At 44.4% G+C, this 13,112-nt stretch overlaps 1 protein-coding gene across 2 annotated transcripts in view; it reads left to right on the top strand.

The window, feature by feature from the left end:
• Window positions 1-3,477, top strand: part of UTP6 (UTP6 small subunit processome component) — a 39,437-nt gene extending 35,960 nt beyond the window's left edge. The window contains exons 18-19 of one of the 2 annotated variants that reach the window (XM_055256205.2): window positions 900-972; window positions 3,133-3,477. In XM_055256205.2, coding sequence (XP_055112180.1) covers window positions 900-972; window positions 3,133-3,290 — 231 coding nt within the window. In that variant the 3' untranslated portion in view covers window positions 3,291-3,477. The remainder of the gene's footprint in view (window positions 1-899; window positions 973-3,132) is intronic. The other variant, XM_055256207.2, reaches the window with a different exon arrangement.
• Window positions 3,478-13,112: the final 9,635 nt, after the last annotated feature.

The raw sequence follows: 13,112 nt of genomic DNA, 5'->3' as shown, positions 1-13,112 counted from the left end.
TTTTTTTTTTTGGAGACAGAGTCTCGCTCTGTCGCCCAGGCTGGAGTGCAGTGGCGCGATCTTGGCTCACTGCAAGCTCCGCCTCCTAGGTTCACGCCATTCTCCTGCCTCAGCCTCCTGAGTAGCTGGGACTACAGGCACCCGCCACCACGCCTGGCTAATTTTTTGTATTTTTAGTAGAGACAGGGTTTCACTGTGTTAGCCAGGATGGTCTCGATCTCCTGACCTCGTGATCTGCCTGCCTCGGCCTCCCAAAGTGCTGGGATTATGGGTGTGAGTCACCGTGCTCGGCAAGAATACATTTTTAAAAATAGGTGGAGAATGAGCAGTTTTTGGTTGTAAAGTTAGTTACAGCTATTCTGCTAGGTACATAATTCATCAGCATTTTAATCTAATACTTGTAGTCGTGCTAAGAGATATTATGCTTGTTTTATAGGTGAGGAAATGTTTAAAGTCAAAGGGTTTAAAAACTTGCTGAAGGTCATATAACTAGTATTTATTTTAAGGTGGATATAACAAATAAGTACCAGAGCCCAGATATTCAAAAGGAAGAAATCTTTACTCAAAGCAAATAGAACCTTCGCTGTTTCTTTAATTCCCACTCATTCCTCAAGACTTTCAAATACTGTTTTCTGTGAAGCTGCCCATGTCCCCCACTTTTTTCTAATAGCGCTTTTCTCCATGCTACCACAGCAAAGTGCTTTTATGTTTCACATACGTACTTCACTCTGTTGAGTGGCTTTGATTTTTTCCTGGAAAAGTTGAGAGCCAAATTGTGTTCATGTTAAACTCTTCCCCTTCAAATACCTGACAGACAATAGTTGCTTAACAATATGGTTAGAATGAATTTGTTATGTTATAAATCAGGCTTTTGAGGCAAGATTGTCTATCTTTGTCAGGAATCCTGCAATATGGCGAACGTAAGAGAATATTATGAGAGGGCTTTGAGAGAGTTTGGATCCGCAGATTCTGGTAAGTAAACCCTTAATTTGTGACCAATTAGTATGGTTAGAACAGTGTTTCTTGGCTGAGCACAGTGGCTCATGCCTGTAATCCCAGCACTTTCGGAGGCCAAGGCAGGCAGATCACTTGAGGTCAGCAGTTCGAGACCAGCCTGGCCAATATGGTAAAACCCCGTCTCTACTAAAATAAAAATTAGCCGGACATGGTGGTGCGCACCTGTAATCCCAGCCTGGGAGGCTGAGGCAGAAGAATCACTTGAGCCTGGGAGACGGAGGTTGCAGTGAGCTGAGATTGTGCCATTGCACTCCAGCCTGGGCAACAACAGTGAAACTCCATCTCAAAAACAAACAAACAAAACTGTTTCTTAGTTTTTTTTTTTTTGCATCATAACCCTCTTTTAAAATAAAACTTGTTTCCTTTCTCTGCGTCCTCAGTTGCTTTGTGTATACTAATTTTATCATTTCAAGATCCTAAGTTCAGGGGTCCATGGGTCGTCTGTTAAGAACCCTGGATTTCTTTTTTTTTTTTTTTTTTTTGAGATGGAGTCTGGCTCTGTCGCCTAGGCTGGAGTGCAGTGGCACCGTCTCCGCTCACTGCAAGCTCCGCCTCCCGGGTTCACGCCATTCTCCTGCCTCAGCCTCCCGAGTAGCTGGGACTATAGGCGCCCGCCACCACGCCCGGCTAATTTTTTGTATTTCTAGTAGAGACGGGGTTTCACGGTGTTAGCCAGGATGGTCTCGATCTCCTGACCTCGTGATCCGCTCGCCTCGGCCTCCCAACGTGCTGGGATTACAGGCGTGAGCCACCGCGCCCAGCGAACCCTGGATTTCTCAGGAGTCTGAGACCAGCCTGGGCAACATATTTAGATCTGCATCTCTACAAACAATAATAAAAAAAAAGTAACTGGGTATGGTGGTGCATGCCTGTGGTCCCAGCTACACAGCAGGCTGAGGTGGGAGGATTGTTTGGGCCCCAGGATGTTGAGGCCGCAATGACTGTGATGCCACCACTGTACTCCAGCCTGGGCGATACAATGAGACCCTGTCTCAAAAACCAAAACCAAAAACACCCCCTCTGGATTAGAGAAAGATTTGCATGATTTTGTTCTCTTAAAAAAAATGTATTTAGAGTTACATGAAAGGGGTAAACGTGAGATGCTCATTGGCGTCTGTTGTTGACTATCTCCACATTGCCCTCATTTGTAGGATTTGTGCAACATACTTCTGGGTATAAGTATGTCATGTAAAATCTGTGGACCTTATTTATGAACTCATAAACATTGATTTGTTTATTTTTATTTTGTTTTGAGACAGTCTCACTGTCACCCAGGCAGGAGTGCAGTGGCGCAATCTTGGCTCACTGCAATCTCTGCCTCCCAGATTCAAGCGATTCTCATGCCTCAGCCTCCCAAGTAGCTGGGAGTACAGGCACGCATGCCACCATGCCTGGCTAATTTTTGTATTTTCAGTCGAGATGGAGTTTCGCCATGCTGGCTAGGCTGGTCTTGAACTCTTGACCTCAGGTGATCCGCCCGCCTTTGCCTCCCAAAGTGCCGGGATTACAGGTGTGAACCACTGTGCCTAGCCAAAAAGTTTAGTATTTTTGAGTTCATTAAATAAAAAGACTTTTATGATTGATGTGAAGGTTTTCTACTGGGAAAAAAAAACAAAACTGGTGAGGCACAGTGGCTCACGCCTGTAATCCCAGCACTTTGGAAGGCCAAGGTAGAAGGATTGCTTGAGCCCAGGAGTTCAAGACTAGCCTGGGCAATATAGTGAAACTCTGTTTCTACAAAAAATTAAAAAATTAGCCAAATATGGTGGTGTGCCTGTGGTCCCAGCTGTCCTGGAGGCTGAGGCAGGAGGGTCACTTGAACTCAGGAGGTTGAGACTGTAGTAAGCCATGTTCCCACCACTACACTCTAGCCTGGGCAATACAGTGAGACCCTGTCTCAAAAAAAAAAAAGAAAAAAGAAAAAAACACACAAAAACAAAACAAAACCTGCCACTATAGTTTAAAGAAGCTAAAAGAGGTATTGTTAAACAAAGCGTCCTAGGGAAGTAACAGTGAGAAGTTAAATTTCTTAGAAATCTTGAGTTGAATTGATATTTAATAAGGTTACCTAATAACACTCTGTCAGTTATCTAATTGTATGTTTTTTTTTTAAAGATCTTTGGATGGATTATATGAAAGAAGAATTGAACCACCCGCTTGGTAGACCTGAGAACTGTGGACAGATCTACTGGCGAGCAATGAAAATGTTGCAGGGAGAGTCAGCAGAGGCATTTGTAGCTAAACATGCTATGCATCAGACTGGCCATTTGTGAAGACCAAGAATACAGTCAGTTTTGTGAAACAGTATTGCAAGCGAGCCCTGTGGGCAAATTTGTATTGAGTCCATCTGTACTTTGCTCAGTGATGGCAGACAAGATGGCTCTCTGGTTTTGAGACACATTTTAATTTTATGTTAACTTGTTAAATGTTTTTTAAAAATTAAAAAATTTTTATAATTGAGACGGGGTCTTGCTCTGTTGCCCTGGCTGGTCTTGAACTCCTGGACTCAAGTGACCTTCTTACTTCAGACTCCTGAGTAGCTGGGATTATAGGCGCACGACACCATGCTCAGTTTGATGTGCTAATCTGATTCCAGGAAAGAGAACTGCTGATTTAATGTTGAGGTCCGATCTACCACAGGTCCTAAATGTTTCCCAAAATACATGGAAAGCATATGACTGGGTTTTTTTTTTAATTATCCCAGGTCATGCACGAGTATCTCTAATATCAACATAAGAGGCAGTTAAAATGAAGGAGAAAGTGGCCGGGCATGGTGGCTCACACCTGTAATCCCAGCACTTTGGGAAGGCTGAGGCAGGTGGATCACCTGAGGTCAGGAGTTTGAGACTAGCCTGGCCAACATGGTGAAACCCTGTCTCTACTAAAAATACAAAAATTAGCCAGGTGTGGTGGTGGGCGCCTGTAATCCCAGCTGCCTGGGAGGCTGAGGCAGAAGAATCTCTTGAATTCGGGTACTGTGGCAGGGACTTTACAATATCATGTATCTTGTAAGTTATTCTCAAATATGAGAGGGGTTCTCTTTTTTTCCATCTTCTTCTCATTTAAATCTGTCAGGCAACATATTCATAACTTTTATTTCATATTTTAAATATGTTTCTCACATAGTTTCAGAAACTTGAACATTTGGACAGAATCTACTTATTGTACATTATCAAATATATACCTAGAACGAATCCCTAAATGTTCTGACTAGTCTAATACCTGTCTACTCTAGATAGTATGCTTCTATTTATTTTTTTGATATGTAAACTTTATTTTTTGATATTTTTGATAGAAAACTGAATATTCTAAAGAGAAACAGCAGCTCTGGTGGTGTTTGTTGATTCATTAACTACCTTTAGAGAGAATGCAGAACTAAAAATATTAGATTTTTGAAAAAATAGAGTTGGAAAATTTGTCACAATGCATTTTTCTTTTCCTCCTAGTTTTAAATCACAGCTTACGAATTTAGATAGGATATACACTTAATGATGCATCATTTATGCATCTCATTGTTTTCCCATTGTTCTGTTGACTGGTAAAAGACTTCCGTTTTTTTCAGTCACTTATATTTTAAGTTTGGCTTTGGAACTAAGTGATTTTTTTACTTGAATTGTAAAATAATATTTTTTATTTTATATCCTGCAATCTTGTGGGGTTGAAGTATAATTTATATTTCCATGTCTAGGCAATCCTGACTTGTAAATAAACTGTGATAGTCCATTCTAGAAGCTGAGATCCTGAATTGTTACCTGTTATATCTGTTAATGCCCAGGGAGGACCCTATAAGATAGAACTGAGAATATTCCCAGTGCACGCACATTTTTCTTTACTAGAATTTATATTCCAGATTCTTGTCTGGTCACCCACCCTAGACAGAGCTCTTGGGATCCTCAGGGCCTTTTTTACTTAAAATACAGACTGTAGTAAGATCCTGGTCTGACCTCCCTGCTTCTTTTCTCCTGACCGCATTAAAAGTTTGCTGTATAGTCATTTCAGGGTTCAAGTGAGAAGGAAGCATGAACCAACAACAAGAACACTTGACCGTTTTCTTCATCTTCCTCATCAAGTTTTACCTTCACTACTGAACCTTATTACTATCTCATTGTGACATTGGGTTTGAAATTACAGAGCTTCCCTAAGTAAGAGTGTGTGGGAGATACATACTATTCAACTCTCTGTGAACAATTGTTTCCCCAGTAATTTTGTTCCTTTTGACCCGGTGGGTTCAATAGCAACTCAAAGATTAACATCAGAGGGTTGGCCGGGCGCGGTGGCTCACGCCTGTAATCCCAGCACTTTGGGAGGCTGAGTCGGGCGGATCACAAGGTCAGGAGATCGAGACCATCCTGGCTAACATGGTGAAACCCCGTCTCTACTAAAAATACAAAAAATTAGCCGGGCGAGGTGGCGGGCGCCTGTAGTCCAGGCTACTCGGGAGGCTGAGGCAGGAGAATGGTGTGAACCCTGGGGGGAGGAGCCTGCAGTGAGCCAAGATCACACCACTGCACTCCAGCCTGGGTGAAAGAGCGAGACTCCATCTCAAAAAAAAAAAAAAAAATACATCAGAGGGTTACATAAATTCCTGCTCGTAGTTTTGGCAGAGAACTTCTTCAGTCTTTAGGGTCTAGCTAGGACCAGTGAGTTGGCCATTTCAGCCTCTCAAGATTAAGAATGTCTCAGTATTGCTCCCAGAGGCACTAAGATGAATTAAGAAAGTGTGTCATTTTAAGTTTACCGCTAAGACCCTACATTATTAACTTTCTTTTTTTTTTTTTTTTTTTTTTTTTTTTTGAGACGGAGTCTTGCTCTCTCCCCCAGGCTGGAGTGCAGTGGCGCGATCTCGGCTCACTGCAAGCTCCGCCTCCCGGGTTCACGCCATTCTCCTGCCTCAGCCTCCCGAGTAGCTGGGAATACAGGCACCCGCCACGGCACCCGGCTAATTTTTTGTATTTTTTTAGTAGAGACGGGGTTTCACCGTGTTAGCCAGGATGGTCTCGATCTCCTGACCTTGTGATCCGCCCGCCTCGGCCTCCCAAAGTGCTGGGATTACAGGCTTGAGCCACCACGCCCGGCCATTATTAACTTTCTTTAATCTATTTCTTTTTTTTTGAGATGGAGTCATGCAGTGGTGCTATCTCAGCTCACTGCAACTGCCACCTCCTGGATTCAAGCAATTCTCCTGCCTCAGCCTCCCAATAACCTAGGATTACAGGTGCCTGCCACCACACCCAGCCTTTTTTTTTTTTTTTTTTTTTTGTTGTTGTTGTTGTTGTTGTTGAGACCAAGTCTCCCTCTTGCTGAGGCTGGAGTGCAGTGGCGCGATCTTGGCTCTCTGCAGCCTCCACCTCCCAGACTCAAGTGATTCACCTGGCTCAGCCTCCTGAATAGCTGGGAATACAGACGTGCACCATCACACCCAGCTAATTTTGTATTTTTAGTAGAAACAGAGTTTCACCATATTGGCCAGGCTGGTGTTGAACTCCTGACCTCAAGTGATCCGCCTGCCTTGGCCTCCCAAAGTGCCAGGATTACAGGTGTGAGCCACCAAGCCTGGCCAATTTTTGTATTTATTTATTTTGAAACAGACGTTTGCTCTTGTTGCGCAGGCTGGAGTGCAATGGCGTGATCTCCGCTCACTACAACCTCTGCCTCCCGGGTTCTCCTGCCTCAGCCTCCCAAGTAGCAGGGATTACAGGCGCCTGCCATCACACCCAGCTAATTTTTTCTTGAACTCCTGACCTCAGGTGATCTGCCCACCTTAGCCTCCCAAAGTGCTGGAATTACAGGCGTGAGCTACTGCACCCAGCCTCCTTTAATCTATTTCTTATTTCAAATTAAGGTAATCTTATTTTTCTCCTAAGCCTATCACACAGGGTTGTAAGAAGGACCCTAAACACCAGTATATGATGCCAGCAGTATAAATATTTGCTTCTAAAATCTATTGTCAAATTCTTAAAAGATAACACAGGCCCGGCATGGTGGCTCACACCTATAATCCCAGCACTTTGGTGGCTGAGGTGGGTGGATCACTTGAGGCTAGGAATTTGAGAGTGCTCTGGCCAACAGGGCAAAACCCTTTCTCTACAAAAAATACAAAAATAAGCCAGGCGAGGTGGTGTACACCTGTAATTCCAGCTACTTAGGTGACCGAGGCAGGAGAATCCCTTGAACCCAGGAGGCAGAGGTTGCAGTGAGCTAAGATTGTGCTACTGCACTCCAGCCTGGGCAAGGGTGTGACTCTGTCTCAAAAAACAGAAAAAAGATGATAAATCTTTGTTGGTCCATAACGTTAGTTAGTAGAAGTTAATATCTTAAATCATACACAAAAGTATCTCTCCTCCATTTACATTCTTTGTACTATTTCAGTTTGACTGGGTCCCGGATCTGTACAGGTCTAGTCTGGGAGTCTTCCACTAGAATTCACGTTCTTTTCGCACTGCCAAAGTTACAGTATGTCTGCTCCTGAGCCCAATATATTTCATTCCTCAAAGTTCAAAGGGTATCAAGATAAAAATACCATAGTAGTATAGCCCAAAAGTTAGTTCAGTCAAATAAATGCCTGAGTTGATTATGACGTTTTTAGTAATTTATAAACTAAACCAAGATATGAGCATTATCTGTTCAAAAGAAGTTGGTGTTTCAGGGTCTTTTATATTTTAGACCTACAGTTGTCTTAAGTCACTTGCAGAAACTTGTTAGTGGAAGGAGCTGATGGAAAAACATGGGCCATTAAATGGTTGTTAGTTCTTTTTTTTTTTTTTTTTTATGAGACGGAGTCTCGCTCTGTCACCCAGGCCGGAGTGCAGTGGCGCCATCTCAGCTCACGCTGAGCTCCATCTCAGCTCCGCCTCCTGGGTGCACGCCATTCTCCTGCCTCAGCCTCCCGAGTAGCTGGGATAGGTGCGTGCCACCACGCCTGGCTAATTTTTTGTATTTTTAGGAGAGACGGGGTTTCACCATGTTAGCCAGGATGGTCTCTATCTCCTGACCTTGTGATCCGCCCGACTTGGCCTCCCGAAGTGCTGGGATTACAGGCGTGAGCCACCGCGCCCTGCCGTTTTTTTTTTTTTTTTTTTTTTTTGAGACAGAGTCTCACACTGTCGCCCAGGCTGGAGTGTAGTGGTGTGATCTCGGCTCACTGCAACCTCTGTCCCCCAGGTTCAAGAGATTCTCCTGCCACAGCCTCCCTAGTAGCTAGGATTATATGCATGCCCTACCATATCCAACTAATTTTTGTATTTTTAGTAGAGACAGGGTTTCACCATGTTGGCCAGGCTGGTGTCAAACTCCTGACCTCAAGTGATCCTTCCACCTTGGCCTCTCAAAGTGTTGCAATTACAGGCGTGAGCCACTGCGCTCAGCCTTATTTTTCTAAGAGACAGGGTCTTGCTCTGTTGCCCAGGCTGGAGCACAAGTGGCTGCTCACTGCAGCCTCTAACTCCTGGCCTCAAACCATCTTAGCCTCCTGAATAGCTGGGACTACAGGCGCATGCCACCATGCGTGGCTAATTTTGAAATTTTCGTAGAGGCAGGATCTTGCTATGTTGCCCAGGCTGGTCTCAAACTCCTGGCCTCAAGTGATCCTTTCAGATTGGCTTCCCAAAGTTCTGGGATTACAGGTGTGAGCCACCACGCCTGGCCTCTATTTTCTTTACAGAAGGTCTGATATAATGCCTTATGTCCTTTTCAGCTCTTGTTTCTGGTACTCCAGTTTTGAATTTTTCATGGATTTTGACCAGGCACTATGGCCGATTAGAATAAATCTCTTGCCTTTGTGTAGTTGTATATGCTAGCAGGATTCTAGGGGTTCTTATGCTGTCCTACCAATTTTGGAATTATCTTTTTTTTGTTGTTTTTTTGCGATGGAGTGTAGCTTTGTCGCTGAGGCTGGAGTGCAGTAGCACGATCTCGGCTTACTGCAACCTCCTCTTCCCAGGTTCAAGCAATTCTCATGCCTCAGCCTCCTGAGTAGCTGGGATTACAGGCATCAGCCACCATGCCCAGCTAATTTTTGTATTTTTAGTAGAGACAGGGTTTCACCATGTTGGTCAGGCTGATCTTGAACTCCTGACCTCAAGTGAACCGCTTTCCGTGGCCTCCCAAAGTGCTGGGATTACAGGCGTGTGCCACCGTGCCTATCCCCAATGTTGGAATTCTCTGGTAACAACTCTTGAGTGCTGAGTGCATCTCCATGGACTAAAATGCATCATGAAAAAGTTTTAAATCTGAGTTGCTTCCGAGTGTTTACGAGGGCCAAACGAAGCAAAATGTCACCTCTTTCTCGCCCTTATTCCTCTTCTATTCCTGGTCTTCTGTTAGTAGCTGGAGAAAAATCCCCTCAAAGGATACCTGAATTAGAACTTTTATTAGGGTTATTTTCAAGCATGTATTTTTATTTCATTTTTATTTTTTGAGACAAAGTCTTGCTCTGTCACCCAGGCAGGAATATAGTGGCATGATCTTGGCTCACTGCAACCTCCGCCTCCCAGGTTCAAGCAGTTCTTGAGCCTCAGCATCCCCAGTAGCTGGGATTACAGGCACCTGCCACCACACCCAGCTAATTTTTTTTTTTTTTTTTTTTTTAGTAGAGACAGGGTTTCACCTATTGGCCAGGCTGGTGTCAAACTCCTGACCTCAGGTGATCCACCCGCCTCGACCTCCCAAATTGCTGGGATTACAGGTGTTAGCCACCATGCCTGGCCTTATTTTTATTTTTTGAGACAAGGTCTCGCTTTGTCACCGAGGCTGGAGTGTAGTGGCGCAATGATAGGTCACTGATGGATTGAACTGGTGGAATAAAGGGATCCTCCTGCCTCAGCCTCCTGAGTAGCTGGGACTATAGGCATGTACTGTCGCACCTCAGTAATTTTTTGAATTTTTGTAGAGTCAGTGTCTCACCGTCTTGCCCAGGCCAGTTTTGAACTCCTATCTTCAAGTGATCCTCCCACCTCGACATCCTGAAGTGCTGAGATTACAGGAATGAGCCCCCGTGCCCAGCCTCATTTTTTTTTTTTTTTTTTTTGAGACTGAGTTACGCCCTGTCGCCAGGCTGGAGTGCAGTGGCGCGATCTCGGCTCACTGCAACCTCTAACTCCTTGGTTCAAGCAATTCTCCTGCCTCAGCCTCCCGAGTAGCTGGGATTATAGGCACGCAGTACCACGCCCAGCTAATTTTTGTATTTTTAGTAGAGAAGGGGTTTCACCATGTTGGCCAGGATGGTCTTGATCTCCTGACCTTGTGATCCACCTGCCTCAGCTTCCCAAATTGCTGGGATTACAGGTGTGAGCCACCGTGCCTGGCTCATTTTTATTTTTAGTAGGTTGGTAAGTCAATGTGCCTTTTTTGACTATTTATTTATTTATTTTTGAAACGGAGTCTTGCTTTTTTGCCCAGGCAAGAGTGCAGTGGTGCCATCTCGACTCACGGTAACCTCCGCCTCCCGGGTTCAAGCTATTATTCTCCTGCCTCAGCCTCCTGAGTAGCTGGGATTACAGGCACACGCCACCACGCCCGGTTAATTTTTGTATTTTTGGTAGAGACGGGGTTTCACCATGTTGGTCAGGCTGGTCTCGAACTCCTGACCTCGTGTTCTGCCCACGTCGGCTTCCCAAAGTGCTGGGATTACAGGTGTGAGCCACTGCGTCCAGCTGACTTTTTGTTTTTGATGCAACCTAAGCTTTTAAATTAGTAATCTTCCTTTTCTAAACCTCCCCCCTTTTAAGCATTTATTTTTACAATAAGAAGGCCTGCATCTATATTTTTGGGGGTGCATTTCATTTCTATAGTGTGCAATGTCCTAGGCATTATACTAAGCCCTCGGGTATATAATGGTGAACAAAATGGATGAAGGCCCTGCCTTTATGGAGCTTAGTGTTTAGGGGAGAAAGACATAATCATTTAATAAATATGAAATAAGTGCTGGGAAAGAAAAGCATAAGAAAACTGTGAGTGTATAAAACAGGAGAACCAGCTTTCTTTCATTTGAGGTGTTAGATTTGGGAATAATGATGATCAGGGAAGCATCTGAAGAAATAAGCTGAGATTTGAAAGAAGTGTACAGAAGTAAAATGGGGTGGGAGGATGAACAAATAGGTGGTTCTAGTTAAAGGGAATATTACGTATACAGCATTTGATGCCAGAGTAGCTGTGTAGAAAGAGCAAGGAGAGTGGTATGAGAAGAGGCTGGAGCAGATGGCCAGGGCCAGATAGTGCATTGTCTTCAAGGTAATTTAAGGATGTTGGTCTTAAGAAACTCGTTCGTTCTTTTTTTTTTTTTCCTCTAAGAGGTGGGGTCTGGTTCTGTCACCCACACGGGAGTGCAGTGATGCATTCATAGCTTACTGCATCCTCGAACCTCCAGGCTCCATTGTCTTACTTTATTTTTTATTTTACTTTTTAGAGATGAGGATTTTCCCTGTCGCTGAGGCGGCAGTACAGTGGTGTGATCATGGCTCAACTACAGCCATAAACTCCTGGGCTCAAGTAACCCTCCTGTCTTAGCCTCCTGAGTAGCTGGTACTACAGGTACATGCTACCATGCGGCAGTTATTTTATTTTATTAAAAAAAGTTTTTTTAGGAGACGGTCTCACTTCATCACCCAGGCTGGATTGCAATTGTGCGATCATGACTCACTTTACCCTTGACCTCCTGGCCTCAAGTGATCCTCCTGCCTCAGCCTACCGAATAGCCTAGGACCACAGGCGCAAGATACCATGCCTGGATGATTTTTTAAAATTTTGTAGCCGGGCACAGTGACTCATGCCTGTGGGCACAGTGACTCATGCCTGTAGTCCCAGCACTTTCGGAGGCCGAGGCGGGCGGATCACGAGGTCAGGAGATTGAGAACAGCCTGACCAACATGGTAAAACCCCATCTCTACTAAAAATACAAAAATTAGCTGGGCAGAGTGTCGTGCACCTGTAATCCCAGCTATTCAGGAGGCTGAGGCAGGAGAATCGCTTAAACCTGGGAGATGGAGGTTGCAGGGAGGCGAGATCGCGCCATTGCACTCCAGCCTGGGCGACAGAGCAAGACTACATCTCAAAAAAAACTTTAGTAGAGATCCATTTTCTTGTCATGTTGCCTAAGATGGTCTCAAACTCCTGGCCTCAAACAGTCCTCCTGTCTCAGCCTCTCAAAGCATTGAGATTACAAGTATGAACCATTACACCCAGCCTGTTGTTTTTAAAATTATATATTATTATTATTTTTTGAGACAGAGTCTCGCTTTGTTGCCCAGGCTGGAGTGCAGTGGCGCAATCTCGGCTCACTGCAAGCTCTGCCTTCCCGGGTTCACGCCATTCTCCTGCCTCAGCCTCCTGAGTAGCTGGGACTACAGGCGCCCGCCACCACGCCCGGCTAATTTTTTGTATTTTTTAGTAGAGATGGGATTTCACCGTGCTAGCCAGGATATTCTCAATCTCCTGATCTCGTGATCTGTCTGCCTCGGCCTCCTGGGTTCAAGCGATTTTCCTGCCTCAGCCTCCAGAGTAGTTGGGACTACAGGCGTGTGCCACCATGCCTGGCTAATGTTTTGTATTTTAGTAGAGATGGGGTTTCACCATGTTGGCCAGGATGGTCTCGATCTGACCTCGTGATTCGGCCTGCCTCAACCTTCCAAACTGCTGGGATTACAGGCATAAGCCACCGCACCCAGTCAATTTTTAAATATGTATAGTTATTGTTTCTGCATTGTTCTGTTTCTTCCAACATCAGACCAGTACGTATGATGGCTAGGATTGTAATCTGAGTTCCAGGAGCAGGATGCTGCTCTTTGGTCACTTCAGAACCTCAAGATATCACAGAAAACCCTCCCTACCCATCTCAGCTATTATTGCACTTCTCGCCTAGTATTGTGGTATGTAAAAAAGTCATTAAATTCTTAAATTATTTATTTTATTCTCTCTATATACGTATATATATATATGTATGTATATATATGTATGTGTATATATATATATGTATGTATATATATATTTTTTGTTTTTTTGAGACAGTCTCAATTCTATGGCCCAGCAATGTCGCCATCTAGGATCACTGCAACCTCTGCCTCCCAGGTTCAGGGGATTCTCATGCCTCAGCCTCCCAGGTA

This window comes from Symphalangus syndactylus, chromosome 20, assembly GCF_028878055.3.
Source record: "Symphalangus syndactylus isolate Jambi chromosome 20, NHGRI_mSymSyn1-v2.1_pri, whole genome shotgun sequence".
Taxonomy (NCBI): domain Eukaryota; kingdom Metazoa; phylum Chordata; class Mammalia; order Primates; family Hylobatidae; genus Symphalangus; species Symphalangus syndactylus.
This window is presented reverse-complemented; position numbering and strand designations above follow the sequence as displayed.